The 20,804-nt window shown below is 33.9% G+C and overlaps 1 protein-coding gene across 1 annotated transcript in view; it reads right to left on the bottom strand.

Annotated features, from left to right (window-relative positions):
* Me1 (malic enzyme 1) overlaps window positions 1-20,804 on the bottom strand; it is a 168,520-nt gene that overhangs the window by 90,739 nt on the left and 56,977 nt on the right. The window contains 2 exon segments of the mRNA XM_027928254.2: window positions 11,084-11,245; window positions 16,405-16,480. Of these exon segments, the coding sequence (XP_027784055.2) occupies window positions 11,084-11,245; window positions 16,405-16,480 (238 nt within the window).

Genomic DNA, 20,804 nt, shown 5'->3' with positions numbered 1-20,804 from the left:
TGAAAGGTTTGAGAAACATAAAGTCCAGTGTTAAATTTTCAGAATATAGAATTTAGCTTTAAGTATAAAATTGGGATGTAAGATCCAATTGTGGCCATTCTGAGATTCCCAACCTGTATTCAGACATAGCTATTTTTTTTAAAAAAAAACCTTTCACTTTGACCTCCCCAATTTTAAAATTAGCCAATCTCATAGATAGTAACCTCTTTCTCCTCCTATCAGAGAAAGGGGCATTGCTGCCTAAGGATAAAAACAGGCAGACTTTCTGCCCCAAGAGTGCTTGCTTGCCAGACTTTGTTCAGCAGCACACCCTTCAGCAGAAGTAAAGTTTGCCCTGCTGAGTAACTTCTAAGCACATTTAACAGTGGTCTACATTATGATTGAATACAGCCCTTGCTGCTCTGGAACTGCAACTTATTTTTCTCTCCCTTCTTCTCTCTAATCTCTTCCCCTTCCTAATCTCAGGGGAAACAGGATTACCTTTTTTCCCCATCCCAGAGTTATCTGTCTTTAAACATACACTCATCACAGGAATGAAGTAATTCAGATTTGGGGATGGCATCAGCAGATCTAAGAAATGACCATCTTCCAAATTACAAAGTGAATTACATCTCTTTGTAGAAAATTAATGGAATGTAGCCTTAGATTCACCTCTTTAAAAAAAAAAAAAAAAAAAAAAAAGCCCTATTCCCCTTGATGAACAGAATCACAGCTTCTGGGACAGGAGTCCCCTGTGCTTCTCCTTTGCTAGAAAAGTAATAAAACTTTCCTTTTCCTCAAAATTGTCCTTGTTATTTGATTGGCACTGGGGACAAGGACTGAGCTTTCAGTAACACACATAACTGATTTCTTGCAATGCCCCAATATTTCTAACACAGGGACTATTGAGATCACTGCCCAGGGGCACTAAGTGTCCAGCCATTGACTCTGGCACTGCATTAACATAGGATTGACTTGTAGATGAAGTCTCCCCAACACACACAAGAGATGGTTGCTATGACTATTTAGAAAGGACCAGGTAGAGTCAGAAGCTCCCCTGCCCAACATGAAGGGGGATTTAAATAATGGACTGGTGAAGACTACAGAAGGTGGACACCAGTTCTGGCAAACATCAAACAGTAAAAAATATGAAAGTAGCATCAGTAAGTTTTCTTTGTTGTTCTCTGTTGGAGACAACCCACTCTCTTTCTCTCTTGAGAGTGTTCTTTGCTTAAGACTTACTTTCATTTATGACAAAATTCTCTTCTATATCCAACTCTGAATTTTCTTTTGTCAGGACACAAGAATAGAGGCTTGGAGCTGAGACCAGGACAAATGACAGGTAGCTAATTATCAAAGAAAAGGAAACTGGTAGACAGCACTCCCCATTACCTGTTTGCTAACAACCTCTTGAGGAAGGGAAGGATCACTTTTTCCAACACAGGTAATCACCCTCTGGACAGCTCTCTTCCTGCCCTTTTGGTCACTGAGCAAGATAAGAGGAGGAGGGGGCATGAGAAGAAAGAAAACCCGAAATTTATAAAAGGGAAAAGACCTCCACTCCCTCTGGCACCAGCTCTGGACCTCCTCCTCTTGGGAGGAGTCTTTCCCTCCCTCCCTTCCTTTCTCCCTCCCTCCTCTCTCCCCCCTTCTCTCCCTACCCCCATCCTTAAAATAAAACTTCTGTTCTTGCCTCAGTGTTTCTCAGGTGTTTAATATTCAACACCTAGGGAACAAGGACCCAATCCTCACTGGTTTCAGAGCTTCATCTCCCACTTCACCTGTGACAAGTCCATTTATAATAGCATTACAAAAATACAATTCATAGGAACATGTTTAACAAAATACATGTAAGACCTGGATGCTGGAAACCACAAAACCCTACTTTTTGAAAACCTCTGAATGATTTAAAACGGAGCCTAACAAACCACCTTGGTCTGTTTTGTTGTTGTGCTGGGGATCATACCCAGGACCTCCCACATGTTAGATGAGGGCTCTAGATGAGAGCTCCATTCCCAGCTCTACCTTGGTCTTTTTTTAAAAAAAAAAAAAAAAAAACTGTATATGGAGCCTTCATCTAATGGAGTAGACTATAATAGGATATATAGAAAGTCTTAAAAGTTTTGAGGGTGCTGCACTTCTTTGGATCAATCAGAACAAAGACACTTTAAAATGAAAATATTTCTCTGGGTCCTTAACTTTCCACAGGCAGAAAGCAGGCTGAGAAGGTTAATTCAGTTGCTAAATAGACCATTTCTTATGGAAAAGAAAGGATAACTCAGAGGATAGTCCAGAGCCTAGAGGGCATAACCAAGAGCCTAAGAACAATATTTATAAAGAATAAGAATCTGTATGGAGAAAGGCACAGCTGTCTTGGATGTCCCAGCTTTCCTATATATCTCATTTAAAACTACTAACCCACAGGGTCATATACATTAATAAAATAGTAATTTTTAAGTTACTGAAAGGTGGTTTGTTACTGGAAAATTATGTTTTTGTAGGTGTGGTGATACTGTTAAGAAAGTGAAACTACATGAATTATCTGAATCAGAGTTTATTTAAAGCCATTAGAAATGCTAAGCTCACACCTATTGTCCTGGTATAATTATTAACAACACTCTTTCATTCTGAGATTGTCATGGTTTGGCCAATACATCTTACTTGAAACATACTGCATAATGATAAGTGAAGGCTTTCTGGCTAGCTGGAAGTTAACATGTTAAATCACATAAATGTATTTCATATGAAATACAAAATCTGAAACCAAGTGTTGTTGTAAAACCCAGCTGTTCTTTAAGGCATAAAAACTTTAAACAATGTACTGGCAGGCTTCTGAGCAGCTGAGGTTGAAGTGCCAATGTGCTAGCTACTATTGATGCCAAAATAAAAAAAATACTTTGTCCATGTCTGGAATGTATTTAGACTTATAAAATGTGAATTAGAAAAAAAATAAAGTTGAGAAAAAATGTCACATGTTCCCCTTCTCTTTTCTCCCATTCTTTCCCATGCTAATAATTAAAGTGAATACTATAAAGAAGTCTGGTTACAAGGTAAAGTCAATTACAAAGATTTATGAACAAGATAGAGCTTTTGAATTAAATCAGAAAATTATAATATCATTTCAATCATAACAATGTCCCTGTCAAAAATTACTGTTTAATTACTTATAACTATAATTAAGAACTTACAATAAGTCTTGAAAAGTAAGTGCAGTCTTAGAGACTTGGCTGACAAAAAGTTAATATATACCAAAAACACTTTAACAAGATCATTCAGTTTTTATAATGGCTCCATTGACCAATTAGCCTGGCATGAAAAAAAAATGATATTAAGAATTTCTTGTAGCCAGGAGTCAATGCTCAACAAATCTTTGATGGAGAATAAATTAAAAATTTAGTATGAAATAAGCATTTTTCCCCCAAAGTATGATTATTTATTTATTTGTTTTTAATTTATAAAATACATGAATATATTCTCCTTAAAGAAGATAAGAACAAACCAGAAGATGAAGAGTAAAAAGGGCAAGTCCCTGGGCTGGGGTTGGGGCTCAGTGGTAGAACATTTGCCTAGCATGTGTGAGGCCCTGGTTCGATTCTGAGTACCACATATAAATAAAATAAAGGTCCACTGACAACTAAAAATATGTTTAAAAAATGGGGGGGGGGGCACGTCCCCTTAAACACTCAGTCTCCATACGTTACTGAGGAAATCATGACAGAAATTGACTAATCTTTCATTCAATCTTTGTTCAAGCTAAGCAAGCACTTTTAAAAAGGTTAGATCTCCTTTAGCACTACGTGTCACACTAAATGCATGTTGCTTAAAAGACAAGCATGAGAGAAAGAAGATTATTAGGGGAAAAAAGAATAAAAAACAAAGCATGTGAAAATATAAGAGCTCAAAAAAGGAGATAAGGAGGGTATGTATTAGTAAGTATACTAATCATCTGATTTGTTAATACCATCCTACTTCCAGACCCTTGCATTTATATGCCTGAAGTATTCATTTATTTTAAGTTAACAGTAATCAATAATAGCAATTATCATAAACTCTCACATTGTTCTTGGCTCTCAAATTTCTACCTTCTAAAGTTTCTGAGAATTAAAAAAAATTCTCAATATTTTGTGTTATTTTATTTTTTAACATATAAAAGCAACATATACCTATCAGAAATATTTGAGAATACTAAAAAATAAAATTAAAACCAAAGAATACCAATAATCTCTACTGATTCACACCTACCCACCACTAATAATTTCATGTATATCCTTCTGGGTCCTCTTCTTTATGTCTATGCATGTATCATAGTATTTGTCCATATTTGGGAAAATACCATAGGCTATTTGATGACCCGTTTTCACAAAGGAATACATGGGGGAAAAGTTCTCGTGTGAATAGAAAACATATTGGAATGCTGTCCTCCTAAAAAGAATGAACAAATTAACCCCCTTGAGTGGTATATAGTAAACATGTCTACTTAGTTGTAATCTCCAGTAAAATATTATCATATATATTTGTGTGAAATATACATACAAACATATTAAAATATAGTAAATTCACATACATATGTTTTTATATTTATATATGCAGAAGGCAGGCACAAAAATTTATCCAATAGTATTGATTTTCTTTATTGAACTTTTTTATTATGTTAATTGATTTTTATTTGGTCTTTTAGATATATATGACAGTAGAGTATATTTTGATATATTAAACATACATGGAGGATAACTTTTACCAATTAGGATCCCATTCTTGTGGTTGTACATGATGTGGAGTTTCACTGGTGGTATACTAATATGTGAACATAGGAAAGTTAGGTCCAATTCATTCTACTGCCTTTCCTGTCCCTATCCCCCTGCCTTCCCTTCATTTACCTTTGTTTAATCCACTTGTTTGTTTGTTTTTGTTTTTGTTCTTTTGGTACCAGGGATTGAAATCCCGAGTCACTCAACCACTGAGACATATCTCCAACCCTTTTTTGTATTTTATTTAGAGACAGTGTCTCACCAAGTTGCTTAGGGCTGAGTTGCTTTTGCTGAGTCTGGCTTTGAATCTGCATTGCCTCAGCCTCCCAAACCACTGGGGTTACATGTGTGCACCACCACGCCTAGTCACTTGATAATTTATTTTTAACTCATACATCAAAACATTAAAATGGCACATATTAATGGGATACCATGTGATCTTTCAATATATGTATATATATCAAGTTAAGCATATGTATTTCCTCAAATTTTTATCATTTCTTTATGGTAAAAATAGTCAAATCCTTTGTTTTAGCTATTTGAAATACACAGCGCATTAATGTTATATGTTATAACCCTACTGTGCAATGGCACACCAGAACTTCTTATTAAGCTGTTTTTAAAATTTATTGACCATATTTCTTCCTTATTTGTAAATTATCTGCGTCCACATGTCCTTAAACAATTAATATTGGGCATTTGACATTTTTTTGTTCACTTGAAAGGGTCTCTATATGTTATAATACAGCTTTACATGCTATAACATGAATATTTCCCATATAAGCATTCATTTAAAATTTTTATTTATAATATACAGAAAATAATTATCTTTGTTGCCACTTTCAAGTAAAAAAAAAACAGATTCCATAGAGAAATAATAAATATTTTTTGCTCTTTTGTTAATCAATAACATTAAGCAAAGCAACCATCACAGTCAAGTGTCTAAAGCAACATTTCTAAAATGTCAGAACACGTATGAGCCAGCATGACTGTTAAGAAGTGCTAAAAATTAAAATATCTGAAATTCAATTGTGATTCAGTATATCTGCAGTGGAATGTAGGATTCTCCACTCTTTTTTTTTATATAATTTTTTAATATTTATTTTTTAGTTCTCGGCGGACACAACGTCTTTGTTTATATGTGGTGCTGAGGATCGAACCTGGGCCGCACGCATGCCAGGCGAGCGCGCTACCGCTTCAGCCACATCCCCAGCCCAGGATTCTCCACTCTTAACATACACCCCTGGCAATTCTGAACTGGAAGGTCCATGGAATATATATATATATATATATATATATATATATATATATATATATATATATATATATATTGAGAGTCACTCATTTAAAACTTTTATTCAGTTGAAATCAAACCACTCTACTTTGTAATAGGTTCTGTCTCATGTAAATAATTTTTCTGTTTTGGTCTATATAATGAATATTTCTAAAATATATCCCAAACTTCAAGGAGTTCCTGGCTAGTAATAGTGTTGAAAAAGTTAAGCTAATGATCCCATTCTTTTCTCAAGGCATTGGTGCAGTGTCGTGGAAAATAAATTCTTGATAAAATCCATTATCACCTTCTAATTTAGAGAAGGTGAGATAAGGGCTGGTAAAAACAAATATGAGACATTTCAAATCAAAAGCCTATAATCTGAAGCATAGTCTTCTCTGCCCTGGCTTTACTATAACTCATTATAATGCAGGACTACTCACTTGAAGTGGCAGGCAATCTCCATAATGTAAAAGGATAAATGCTAGAAGTGAAGGGGAGAGTTGAGAAGGAGATGATGATATCCCACCCCTCCCCAAAAGATCTGCACACCTGAATCCCAAGAACCTGTAAAGACATTACCTTATGTGCCAAAACACACATACAGACATTAGAGGGGTGAGTTCTAAAAATTAGAAAATCTTTCCTTGTTGAAGTCAGAAAAAGTGATCTAAGATAGAAGCAGAGAGATGCTGTTACACTGCTGGCTTTGAAAATGGATTAAAAGGGCCATGAAACAAGGAAGAAAGGCAGTCTAGAAGCCAGAAAAAGGCAAAGAAACGCAATGTAGCACTAATGATACCTTGTATGATTTTAGCCTTTGCAGGCATGTATTGGACTTGTGACGTATAGAATGAAAAGGAAATACATTTATATTGTTTTAAGTCATTAAGTTTGTAGCAACTGTTATAGTAGTAATAGAAAACAAATACAAGCCACATTCTGAAGGGATGTAGAACATATATAGTAGAAAAATACGACAGAAAATATCTAACATTTCTTTTATTTCACTCAGTTCCTCTCAAACAGCTGATCCATGTCAAAAATGAAGAGTTCCTTCTGGAATAAACGAGGAATCCTCCAAATGGGAAAGTTCAAGTCCTAATAACGATTCTATATCTAGACACACTGTACACATAGTCTAGAGGCCAGACAAAATAAAAACAGAAACAAAAAAGCTGTGACCTAGGGTAATGGGTTAATAAACAAAAAAATAACTGTGCAGACACAAATGTCTTTCTACTCATACTGCCATGATTTCTTAAAAGAGAGAGTGTTATAGGCTGAACTGTGTTCTCAAAATTCATATATCAAAATTCTAATGCCTACCACCTCAGAATATACTGCAGACTTAGAGATAGGTCTTTAACGAGGTAATTAACTTAAATGTGATTATTACAGTTGGACTTAATCCAATAAGAGTGATGTCCTTATAAGAGGAAGAAATTAGGAAATAGGCATACACAGAAGGCGGCCATGTAAAGACACCTGAGGAAGATGGCCTTCTACAAGTCAAGGAAAAAAACTTACATGAAACCAAGCCTGCCAACACCTTGGTCTCAGACTATCAGTCTCCAGAACTGTGAGAAAATAAAATTCTGTTGTTTAGGCTACTCCATGTATGGTACTATAAAACAGCTCTAACTATTAGATCATGTAAATATGAAGGAATCCTCTAAGATCTAATAATGTCCAGGCAATCATGGAGAGGACACAAGGAACGCCTAATCATATTATTTTTGGTCAAATAACAAGCCTAGATGATGCTCAAATATTCAGGGAAAATAGACAAATAATACACACAATTTATATCAAAAGATTATGCAACAGCAAAAAAAAAAAAAGAGGACAAGGAAGAATTAAATATGCTCTCTTGACAGACAACTGAAGAAAATTTACATCATATAACAGAAGTAGATTTTACAATTGTTTAGATTTTAGCAATTGTTTCATAAGTAAATTAAAGAAAATGTAGACTGTGAAATAAGAGACAAAAAAACAAGATGAAAATATGAACACCTACTGAATTTACTGGTTAGTAAATTAACTCAAAAGAATTAAGTGTTTTTGTTTTTGTTTTGGGAACAGGATCTTGCTCTGCAGGCTGACATCCATCTCCTCGGGTGTAAGTGATCCACCAGCCTCAGCCTCCAAGTAGCTGAGACTATAGGTGTACATCACCCTGCCTGATTTGAAGAAGAGAACACTTTTATGGCTCAATTTCTGTGTCTTTTTTCTTTAAATTTCCTTATGAAAAGTTGCAGATTTAAAAGTAGTTAGGCAAATATGACTTTATAGAGAATGAGAACTAATTCCTTTTCTATTCTCATTGTTACTAGGCACAAAATTTATGATAAGAGGAAACTGCTTGTAATTTGCATTTTAATAGCATCTAGTTTTAATTCAAACATCTAGTATTGTTAGGTTATTCTGAATAAGAAACTAAGTGATGTTATCCACCCTTTTATATTTTTATTATGAAGTGTAACACTAGGTAAAGATTCACAAAGTGATGAGATTAAAAATCAGTGCAGGAACATTCTAACTAAAAGGATAAATGAAAAGAATAAAATTTCAGGATGAATGAGAAAGCTACAAGTTGGCAACTCGGTTCATTCAAGTATTTTTCTATCTTCTATCACATGTGACTTAAAGACCATAAACCTTAGCAAGAAAAGTGATGCAGTAGGCATCACAATCCCAGGCCTTAAATTATATTACAGAGATATAGTAACACAAATGGCATGGTATTGGCACAAAAAACAGACATGAATACCAAAGAACAGAATAGAAGGCACAGAGACAAACCCACATAAATACAGTTATATCATACTAAACAAAGGTGCCATAAGCATTCACTGGAGAAAAGATAGCTTCTTCAACAAAGGGTACAGGGAAAACTGGAAATCCATAAGTAGAAGACTGAAATTGAACTCATTTCACCCTACACAAAACTCAACTCTAAGTGGATCAAGGACCTAAACATTAGACCAGAGACCCTGTTTCTACTAGAAGAAAAAAAGTAAGTCCAATTCTACATGTCAGCTCAGGAACCATCTTCCTCAATAAGACTCCTAAAGTGCAAGAAGTAAAATCAAGAATCAATAAACAGGATGGTAAAAAGCTTCTTCACAGCAAAGAAAACAATCAAGAGCATGAACAGAGAACCAATAAGATTGGAGAAAATCTTTGCCACCTCCACCTAAAATAGAGCATTAATCTCCAGGATACACAAATAACTCAAAAAAGTTAACACCAAAAAAAAAAAAAAATCCACCAGTCAATAATGGGCAAAAGAACTGTACAGGTACTTCACAGAAGAAAAAATATGAATGGTCAACAAATATATGAAAAAATCTTCAATATCTGTAGCAATTAGAGAAATGCAAATTAAAACCACACTGAAATTCCATCTCACTAGAGTCAGAATAGCAATTATTAAGAATACAAGTAACAATAAATGTTGGCAAAGATGTGGGGTAAAAAGTTCACTCATACATTGCTGGTGAACTGCAAATTTGTGCAGCCAATATGGAAAGCAGTATGGAGATTTCTTGGAAAACTGGAAATGGAACCACCTTGTGACCCAGCTATCCCACTCCTCGGTCTATACCCAAAGGACTTAAAAACAGCATATTACAGAGACACAGCCACATCAATGTTTATAGCAGCACAATTCACAATAGCTAAACTGTGGAACCAACCTAGATGCCCTTCAGTAGATGAATGGATAAAGAGAATGTGGTATATGTACACAATGGAATATTATTCAGCATTAAAAGAGAATAAAATCATGACATTTGCAGGTAAATGGATAGAGTTGGAGAATCTAATGCTAAGTGTATTTAGCCAATCCCAAAAAACCAAATGCTGAATATTTTCTCTGATATAAGGAGGCTGATTCATAGTGGAGTTGGGAGGGAGAACATGGGAGGATTAGATGAACTCTAGATAGGGCAAAGGGGTGGGAGGGGAAGGAAGAGGCAGAGGGGTAGAAAAGATGGTGGAATGAGATGGACTATACTTTGTATACAACCATAGATATGAAAAGTTTTGCTCTATATGTGTAATATGAATTGTAATACATTCTGCTGTCACATATAATAAATTAGAATTTTAAAATGTGATATATATAACAAATTAGAATTTTAAAATGTGATATATATATATATATATATATATATATATATATATATATATATATATATACACATACATACATACACACACACACATACACACACAATGGAATATTACTCAGCCATAAAGTAAAATGAAATTATAGCATTTGCCAGTGAATGGATAGAACTAGAAAATATAATGCTAAGTGAAATAATCCAGTCCCAAAATACTAAAGACTGAATGGTCTCTCTGATATGTGGATGTTAACCCGTAACAAAGGAGGGTAGGAAGGGGAAGAACAGAAGTTAATTAGATTAGACAAAAGGGAAAGAAGGGAAGGGAGGGGGAATGGAAATAGCAAAGACAGTACAATGAAAGTCAGGTATAAGTCTCCTTTCCTCATACATGAATACAGAACCACTGTTAACTCCACATTATGTGCAACCACAAGAATGGGATCATAATTGGAATGCTTTGTACTCCATGTATATATGTCTAATACACTCTATTGTCATGTATATCTAAAACAAACAAAAATCCTCTACCTCAGGTTCAATACAGACTTTAGAATAAGATTTTGCACTGATCATATTTAGTAAGTCCTATGGATATTTTCTGCATAATGTGAAAACAATAATTTAAAAAACAAACTATAATATCTTAAAGAAACACACACACACACATACACACACACACACACAGAGTATGCACTTTTCAAAGCATCATAAAACACCAAGGGAGCTGATAAAAGAGTAAACACATTATAAATGGAGAAAGGAGAACAGAGAGAATAATTTTCTCATAAAGGTTGAGGGCCAGATTTGAGCAGAGAAGGAGAACCAAAAAAAAAAAAAAGAACCCCAATAAATTTCATAAAATAACTCATAGAATAAACTTAAAATGCAAGAATTGGTGCCATTTTTTAAGGTACATAGCTGTCTTATAAACCTAAAATATTTACCTCATTTTCTGTACCCACATCCAGAATGATAGGCAGACACTGTTGAGGATCCACTCCTCCACAAGCTGTATATAGTGCCAATTTACCCACAGGGATGCCCATTCCATTACAGCCAAGATCTCCCAGGCCAAGAATACGCTCTCCGTCAGTCACCACAATAGCCTAGAGAAAAAAAGAAAATTAATCTATTATGAGAGTTTTCCAAATTCTGGGACACAACTTCCAGTCTCTTTTTCTTAAATTAATATTAAAAATTGAGCTGTTAGAAAACAGAGGCCAGCTTTGGTGGCGCATGCCTGTAATCACAGCAACTTGAGAGGCTAAGTTTGATGTCAGCCTCAACAATTTAGCAAGGCCCTATGCAACTTAGCAAAACCTTGTCTCAAAATAAAAAATAAAAAGGGCTGGGGATATGACTCAGTGATTAAGCACCCCTGCATTCAATCACTGGTGCCAAAAAAAAGAAAAGAAAACATAAATTGAATATATCTGGACAAATTTTGTAATGGCTATTGTGCAAGAATGGGGAAAATAAATTTAATTTAAACACATTTAAATATTTTATATATGCATACTTAAGTAGGTTACTGAAGAACGAAGAGAAGGTGTACACATAAAGATTCAAAGATTCCAAACAATTTAGTCTTCAATTAAGAGGGGCAAATGGAAAAAGTACAGGGAAATAAGAGCTCATATTGGGAATCAAAGTGAAATTTAGGTTAGCTTTGAAACTAGTCATATTCATTTTGAGTACAATTACAGTATAGTGCTCAAAGTTAAGTACTACACGATTGCTAGATAAACTGAAGAAGTTATGACTCTCTCTGAAATGCTCTGATGTTAATTTATATATCCTGGCACCATTCTTCTGTTTTCTCATAATTTTGACCCATCCTCTTTAATTCCTATAACCCCTTTTTGTTTGTTTTTGTTTTTGTCTTAATTTTTTAAAATACCTTTATTTTATTTATTCATTTTTATGTGGTGCCAAGGATCAAACCCAGTACCTAGTACATGCTAGGCAAACGCTCTACCACTGAGCCACACCACAGCCCCTCCTTGATATAGTTCCACTATCTTTGAAACATGGCCAGTATTGTCTGCTACATCTATAACCTGATCATCTTCCATTAGACTTGGTCAATTTTGTTTGGCTTATTTCTAGTTACCTTGAGTGTTTATGAAGCACACACTTTAATTATGTGGAGAATTTGTTCTATATAATTTAATATCATCATAAGAATTAATGTACCTAACATGTTTATTCTGTGATTTGTGGCCATTAATTGAATTTAAGCAAAACTATTTTTTTTTCTTTCCCTGAACCAGAAAACCCAGGGTGCTCTACCACTGAACTATATCCCCAGCTCCTTTTTCAGTTTTATTTTGAGATAGGGTTTCACTAAGTTTCCGAGGCTGGCCTCAAACTTGTGATTTTCTTGTCTCAGGCTTCTTAGTAACTGGAATTACAGGTGTGGCCCACCACTCCCAGCTTAAGCAGAGACTAATCCTATGAAAAACAATTTTACAAAATGCTACACTCATATTATCCATGAAACCTTGAAAATATCAATTATTTGTCTTGGATAAAGCAGTGATTTAAACCTGTTTCTTTGTAAAATGGGAATCATAAATGTACTTTGCAGAGTAGCTGTATAAAATTAGGAACCAACTCTTTTGCTCATCACTGTACACTAGCATCTAGCACAGCAAGTAGCAAACAATAAAAAAGCAATAAGTATGTTGATTGAATAAATCTACAATTCCATAAAATGAAATCATGATACATAAAAAATTTACCACAGTACCTGATACACTACAAATTCTAAATACATATGTGTATATACACATATATGTATATATATATAGCTATTATTACTATAATCAGAACTAATGTATATAGTCAGCATTTTAGAAGTAAGGAGGAATCTAGAGTACATTCTTTCTACTCCTCTAATTTTACAGATTAGGAAATTGAAGGTCCCAGAACTGAAATAATTTGCTCAAAATGAGTTACCTAATTAGCACCAAAGGACTAGAACCTGGGTATTTTCACTCTTAGTACAGTGATTTTCCACCCTATTATGTTGCAGAATATATTTTTAAATACACTCTTGAGCTCTATTTAATATCCTATTTACCTATATTATGCCACTTTTTATAAATTACTTTAAAAATAAATATATTTGACAAGTAAGAATTATTTTTACATATTATACATAGTTCACCTTTGAAAAAATTTTCCCTAACTGCAATGAGTTATGGAAAAATATTGGTTATGCTTTTTTGGAGAAGAGAATCTGGTATCACTAGATTAACTCAACTCTGACTTACGGTAAAAAAGATAAAATAATAGGGCTGAAGTTGTAGCTCAGTGCTAGAGCGCCTACCTCCTATGTATGAGGCATTGGGTTCAATCCTCAGCACCACATAAAAATAAATAAATAAATAAATAAATAAATAGGCATGCATACAAATAAATAAATAAAATAAAAAGGTATTGTGTTCATCTGCAATTAAATATTTTTAAAAATATAAAACAAATATTAGAGAACTATAACTTTGCTTTTTAAATTAAACTCAACTTTGCAATCTCCATATACTTCATATGTATATTTAATTGATATTGTTTTATTGATTATTATCACAGAGGTACTTTTATATATCATTGATAATACTTTTGTGAATGTGTTCCTTATACAAGAAAATTTCAGTTAGCCTGTCTATACTTATACATATTTTTATGCTTTATAAGAAGAGTACCATTGTAATATAAATTAATTATGGCCTGAATAATTTAAATATTACATTACAGGTTTTATTAAACACACTTAAACTCAGATTGTTGCATCTTATCATTTTCTTCAGTTTCAAATTTTTTGAAAAATATATTTTAAGAAATAAAAACCTGTTTGTTTTTTAAGGATTTTTTTGTTTTTCTTCATTTTTTTATTTGTTCTTGTTAGATATACAGGACAGGTAGGGTATATTTTGACATTCATTCATTTTTGATAGTACATCTACGTTAAATTAAATGTATGTCTTGATGTGGGAGTGTGGCTCAATGGTAAAGCTCTTGCCTAGCATATTTGAGCCCTGGTTTGATTCTCAGCATGACATAAAATAAATAAATAAAATAAAGATATTGTGTCCTTCTCAAACTAAACATATTTTTAAAAAAAGATATGTATGTCTTAAAGTCAAAAGAATCATTATTTTCCATTTTTCATAATGTTTATTCTCTAACCTGTTCTCTCATCTAGCACTATTATTTAATTATATAAAATACAGGACATAAATTACATATAAATAGTAGTTTGAAAAGTTTTTTAAATAGGTTTAGAGGCATTTACTGTTTTATCTTAGTTTATGCCTTTTATAAGAAACATACATTAATATCATTAATTTATAAATATTTCAATATTAAAGAGTATATTTGAGTAGTGAAAAATTCTGAGATAAAATGTGTTTGTCATATAGGCAGTTTATCATTAAATTAGCATTCTCTTGCTCTTGTTTTTACCAACTTTGTCTCCTCTTAAGAAAAATAAAGCAGTTAGATATTTTTTATAAAGTAATCAAGTCACATAATCAGGATTCATCTCAATAAGACAACCACAATTCTATCAATGAAATCTATGTTTCAGAAATCACATCTCCACCCCAAAATATAAAGTACTATCTGGGAAATACCTCCATAGAAACTATTAGCATGAAATATGGAGGCACTCTTCCTGCCTCTATCCTTTCTGTTCCTTCCCAGAGCCTGTTTCCCACCTAGCTCACTACATATAGAACCCTTCCTCTTTTCTTGCTCTCTAGAAACCCTGTGGGGTTTTTATTTTGTTCCTGATAAGCAGAGTTCTCTCTGCTTCCTAATTGACTTGAACTGCTTTCCTCTGCCACACCCTTTATGATGTTTTGCCTTACCTAGGGCACAGAGCAATGGAGTTAGCCAACTATGGACTCAGACCTCTGAAACCATGAAGGCAAAAAACCTTTTCATCTTCTAAAATTGTTCTTGTTAGGTCTTTTGGTTGCAGCAACAAAAAAGCTGACAGAAACAGTGGTACTTGGGATTGAACCCAAGGGTACTCTACCACTAAGCTACATCCACAACACTTTCTATTTTGAGACAAGAATCTTGCTGAGTTGCACAGGCCAGCCTCTAACTTGAGATCCTCCTGCCTCAGACTCCCAAAATGCTGGGATTATAGGTGTATGCCTTCATTACTAATTGACTTGTTGATTTGTAAAATTCTCTAAATTTCTAGTTAAAATGTAAATAGCCTTTTTAGATGATCACACATTTTTTCTTTACAAAATTAACACATTTCTTAGAATAGCTGAAAAGAACAGGATCCTTGGACAGGTCAATCTGGAAGTTAGAAGAAAAATTGAAGGAGCAACTTAGGTGGGGAAAATGAAAACAGTGGGGAGATTAGAAATAGTGAAAAATACTTAATGAGGTTGACTAGCAAAAGCCTTAGAGAGCCAAATTAAATGATTCCAGCCACAAATGCTTGGACAAAATCATTAAAGGAGTCACTTGAAAAGCCAGAGCAAACAGAGGCTCTCCTCTAAAAAATATTGATCTATTTAATCTTAATCCTAAAAGACATAACATTGCTTGGCATCCCACAGAAAGGAAAACTGGAGCCAAACGGAGAACAAATATACCTCATCTCCCTTAGACAAGGAAAGTGTTTTAGGATTATGTTTAATATCAGAGCCTCTGGGGGACAGATCTGCAACTTGTACTCAATTCCCCCCAGATCACACATTGCTCATGCATTAACAAGTAACCTATAAGTGCCTTCCTTTCCTCACTTAATTATCATGATAATTGTAAGAGGTAATCCATTACAAGGTTTCAAACACAAAGCTACCAAATTTCAGATACTACTATTACTTTTATTGTCATTAGCTCAAACAAAGAAAGAAGTCGGATGACCTACTTACTTACTTAATCTGAATTAACAGATTTCTTTTGGCAACTTGGATCCTCTAAGTGGATGGTTAAATGCAGCACATAAGAGTTTGCTTATTCAGATGTATCTTCAACATATATATTATCACTTATAATAAACAAAGAAATACTAAGAAACGAGACACAAAGAATAAGGAAACAGTACTAAATAGATTCAGAATAAAATTAATCCATTATGCAAAATTCAAAGGGCTATAAATTAAGTGATTCCCACTGAAAAATTCAGTGAATGCTACCTAATACCATGAGAATTATCAATATGATCTAACTATTTCATGGGACAGAAAAGAGAACAAATAAATTGCCTCAATGGAAAAATTTGATAACTTACTTTGATGACATCTTCTGGCCAAGCATTAAGAATTGAAGCAATATGCCCTCGATCATGGATACTAATAAAGAGACCTCTGAGAAGAAAAAGAAAGGTAACTTTAATTTTCTTAGGCCTGTCAAACTATACTGGACATTAATATTTTTAAAGTTTATTAATATATATCCATTGTGATTAAACTAGTGAAAATTATTTCTTTTAAAAACTAAGAGCTAGGAGTCTTATAAGTAAAAAAGAAGGTACTTTAATATATTGACATCTACATTTTAAGGTAAGTTTATTCTTTGGGGGGGGTCAAACACAGGGGTGCATTACTACTAAATTATATCTCCTTTTTTTTTTTTTATTTTGAGACAGGGTCTCACTAAGTTGCTGAGACTGACCTCAAACTTGTGGTGCTCCCTTCTTAGCCTCCCAGATTGCTGGGATTACAGGCATGCACCACAGCATTCAGATAATTATTTAAAAAATATCTAACAAACATTTTTAAATATATAGCATATTTTAAATATTTTCATTAAATAATTCACTGCTTTCACACAAAGAATTTAAGGAGCATTATCTATACCACCAATAGATTCTTTTAGTCTTTTATTGAATAATATATACAAAAGCATTTTAAAAAATAACATGAAGCACACCTAAATAGGTATTTCCAGCATATATTCCATTTATTACATTTTCACACATGCAGATGATAACATGTATGGCTAAGGGCTAGAGTTGTGCTCAGTGGTAGAGTGCTTACCTAGCATTGGGTTCCATCCTCAGCACCATATTTAAATAAATAAAGGTATTGTGTCCGTCTACGACTATAAATAAATAAATAAATAAATAGGCTAAAATGACTTACTAATGCCGAACAGTTCCTTCATGCAAAGCCCACTTGATTCTTTCATTTGTGGCTTGAGATGGTATTTGCAATTCATGCTATTTAAACTCTCACCTGTAGTCTTTAAACTACCTGCCCTCTCCATGTCCTATGAAAGCTTTACAAGTAACTTCACAAATTAAAGCACAGAAATCTTTTAAAAATGCAAATACATTATCCTCATTTAAAAGTTTCACCTTACATACTATGGTTATATTTGCATTCCCATATTTATAGCAGCATAATTCACAATAGCCAAATTACAGAACCAACCTAAGTGTCCATCAACAGATGACTATATAAACAAAATGTGAGATGCATAATATACACAATGGAACTTTATTCAGCCATAAGAAGAATAAAATTATGTCATTTGCAGGAAAATGGATGGAACTAAAGAACATTATGCTAAGTGAGATTAACCAGACTCAGAAAGTCATGGGTCATATGTTTTCTCTCATACAAGGAAGCTAGAGAGATAAAAGGGAAAGAAAATGGACCTCAGAATATAAAACAGAGACCAATAGACTAAAAGAAGGGTCTGGGGAAGTAACAAGGAAGAGAGGAGAGGAGATAAAGTAAGAGTATGAAGGAAAGAAACAGATCAAATTGAGAGTGGTACATGTATAAATATAGCATAATGAATTCCATTATTATATGAAACTATAATGCAGCAATAAAAAGTAAATTTTTAAAAGTTTTGCTTTAGTATTTTTATAACTCAAAACAGAACAACAAATGTATAGTTTAATGAATTGTTATAAGATAAACACCTTTTTACATAATGCCATTTTAATCAAGGGCAATCTTGCCAGCTACCCAGAAACCATCTGTTTCTCTCCCAATCAAAAACTCTTGCCTTCTAAGAGTGACCACTCTCTTAACCTTTGTGGTATAATTTTCTTGATAGTCAATAGTTTTATCACTCAAATCATACAATATCCCTATGCATTGTTGTTTTAATTTGTCCAATAGAGTTGGCAATAATCTAAATTTTGCTGATAACATTTCTATGATATAGAATAGCATGTTACTCTTTTTCAGCATTTCTTGAAAAATTTTTAATTGGATCCAGAGACAATATGGTTCATGTTCAATTTTTTGTGCAAGACACTTAATGGATTCATCTTACCTGAAGAGACGGTAACTGGAAGTCCTTTTTGTGACATTAGCAGTCATTGATGCTTAATGTTTAAATTCACTAATTCATTAGTGCTTACAAAAGGATGAGATTCCAATTCTATCATTCATTATTTATATACTGGAAATTTCTTTAAAGAGAAATTATACCATATTTGGTTCCCCAAGGGTATAGTTGATATAGGAAAAAGTAAATGCTTGAATCTCTCCTTATCAGTTTTTAACTGATAGAGGTAGTTTACTAGAATTCTTCAAGGATTTCCACTTAGTTATTATTGGTGGAAGTATTATATGGGTATATAATTGTGTGCTGACATAAACATGTGTGTCTGTGGGCTTTTAAAATATTTATGTTTTAGTTGTAGTTGGACACAATACCTTTATTTTATTTATTTATTTTTATGTGGTGCTGAGGATAGAACCCAGGGCCTGCATATGCAAGACAAGCACTCTACCACTGAGCTACAACCCCAACCCCTGTGGTTTTTTGGTTCTGCTTTTTTGGGGACCAGCATAAACTCAAGGTTTAAATATATTTGATGTGTTTTAATTCATCATATATATTTTCTTTATTGATACTCAAATTGTCCCATCTTTCTCAAGTAGAAGAATCATGTTGTCTTGAATCCTTTTGATAGGTCTAGTGTAGTTTTTAATAGCTTCCTTGCTTTCTATTATAATAAGATGTTCTAAATTAATTTTGAAAATGTTCTGCCCCAGGCCAAAAATAAGTTATTCCTCTAAGAAGCCCAGGGTTCTCTAAGCAGAGAAGTGTTTATTCAAAACAACAACCTAAGTAATAGTGATGTCTACTGTTACTATTTGACCAAAACGTTGTTAGGAAAAAACCAAAAAAAAAAAAAATGTTTATAAGATTGACTTTCTATTGATTCTCAGGTTGGCACTTTTCCCAAGTATTACACTACTATTTCTTTTTTTTTTAAATTTTTATTGTTGGTTGTTCAAAACATTACATAGTTCTTGATATATCATATTTCACACTTTGATTCAAGTGGGTTATGAACTCCCATTTTTACCCCGTATACAGATTGCAGAATCACATCAGTTACACATCCATTGATTTACATATTGCCATACTAGTGTCTGTTGTATTCTGCTGCCTTTCCTATCCTCTACTATCCCCCCTCCCCTCCCCTCCCCTCTTCTCTCTCTACCCCCTCTACTGTCATTCATTTCTCCCCCTTGTATTATTTTTCCCTTTCCCCTCACTTCCTCTTGTATGTAATTTTGTATAACCCTAAGGGTCTCCTTCCATTTCCATGCAATTTCCCTTCTCTCTCCCTTTCCCTCCCAACTCTCATCCCTGTTTAATGTTAATCTTCTTCTCATGCTCTTCGTCCCTACTCTGTTCTGAGTTACTCTCCTTATATCAAAGAAGACATTTGGCATTTGTTTTTTAGGGATTGGCTAGCTTCACTTAGCATAATCTGCTCTAATGCCATCCATTTCCCTTCAAATTCTATGATTTTATCATTTTTTAATGCAGAGTAATACTCCATTGTGTATAAATGCCACATTTTTTTTTTATCCATTCGTCTATTGAAGGGCATCTAGGTTGGTTCCACAGTCTTGCTATTGTGAATTGTGCTGCTATGAACATCGATGTAGCAGTGTCCCTGTAGCATGCTCTTTTTAGGTCTTTAGGGAATAGACCGAGAAGGGGAATAGCTGGGTCAAATGGTGGTTCCATTCCTAGCTTTCCAAGAAATCTCCATACTGCTTTCCAAATTGGCTGCACCAATTTGCAGTCCCACCAGCAATGTACAAGTGTACCCTTTTCCCCACATCCTCGCCAGCACTTGTTGTTGTTTGACTTCATAATGGCTGCCAATCTTACTGGAGTGAGATGGTATCTTAGGGTGGTTTTGATTTGCATTTCTCTGACTGCTAGAGATGGTGAGCATTTTTTCATGTACTTGTTGATTGATTGTATGTCCTCCTCTGAGAAGTGTCTGTTCAGGTCCTTGGCCCATTTGTTGATTGGGTTATTTGTTATCTTATTGTCTAATTTTTGAGTTCTTTGTATACTCCGGATATTAGGGCTCTATCTGAAGTGTGAGGAGTAAAGATTTGTTCCCAGGGTGTAGGCTCCCTATTTACCTCTCTTATTGTTTCTTTTGCTGAGAAAAAACTTTTTAGTTTGAGTAAGTCCCATTTGTTGATTCTAGTTATTAACTCTTGTGCTATGGGTGTCCTACTGAGGAATTTGGAGCCCGACCCCACAGTATGTAGATTGTAGCCAACTTTTTCTTCTATCAGATGCCATGTCTCTGATGTGATATCATGTTCCTTGATCCACTTTGAGTTAACTTTTGTGCATGGCGAGAGAAAGGGATTCAGTTTCATTTTGTTGCATATGGATTTCCAG

Source organism: Marmota flaviventris, chromosome 6 (assembly GCF_047511675.1).
Source record: "Marmota flaviventris isolate mMarFla1 chromosome 6, mMarFla1.hap1, whole genome shotgun sequence".
NCBI classification, from domain to species: Eukaryota; Metazoa; Chordata; class Mammalia; order Rodentia; family Sciuridae; genus Marmota; species Marmota flaviventris.
This window is presented reverse-complemented; position numbering and strand designations above follow the sequence as displayed.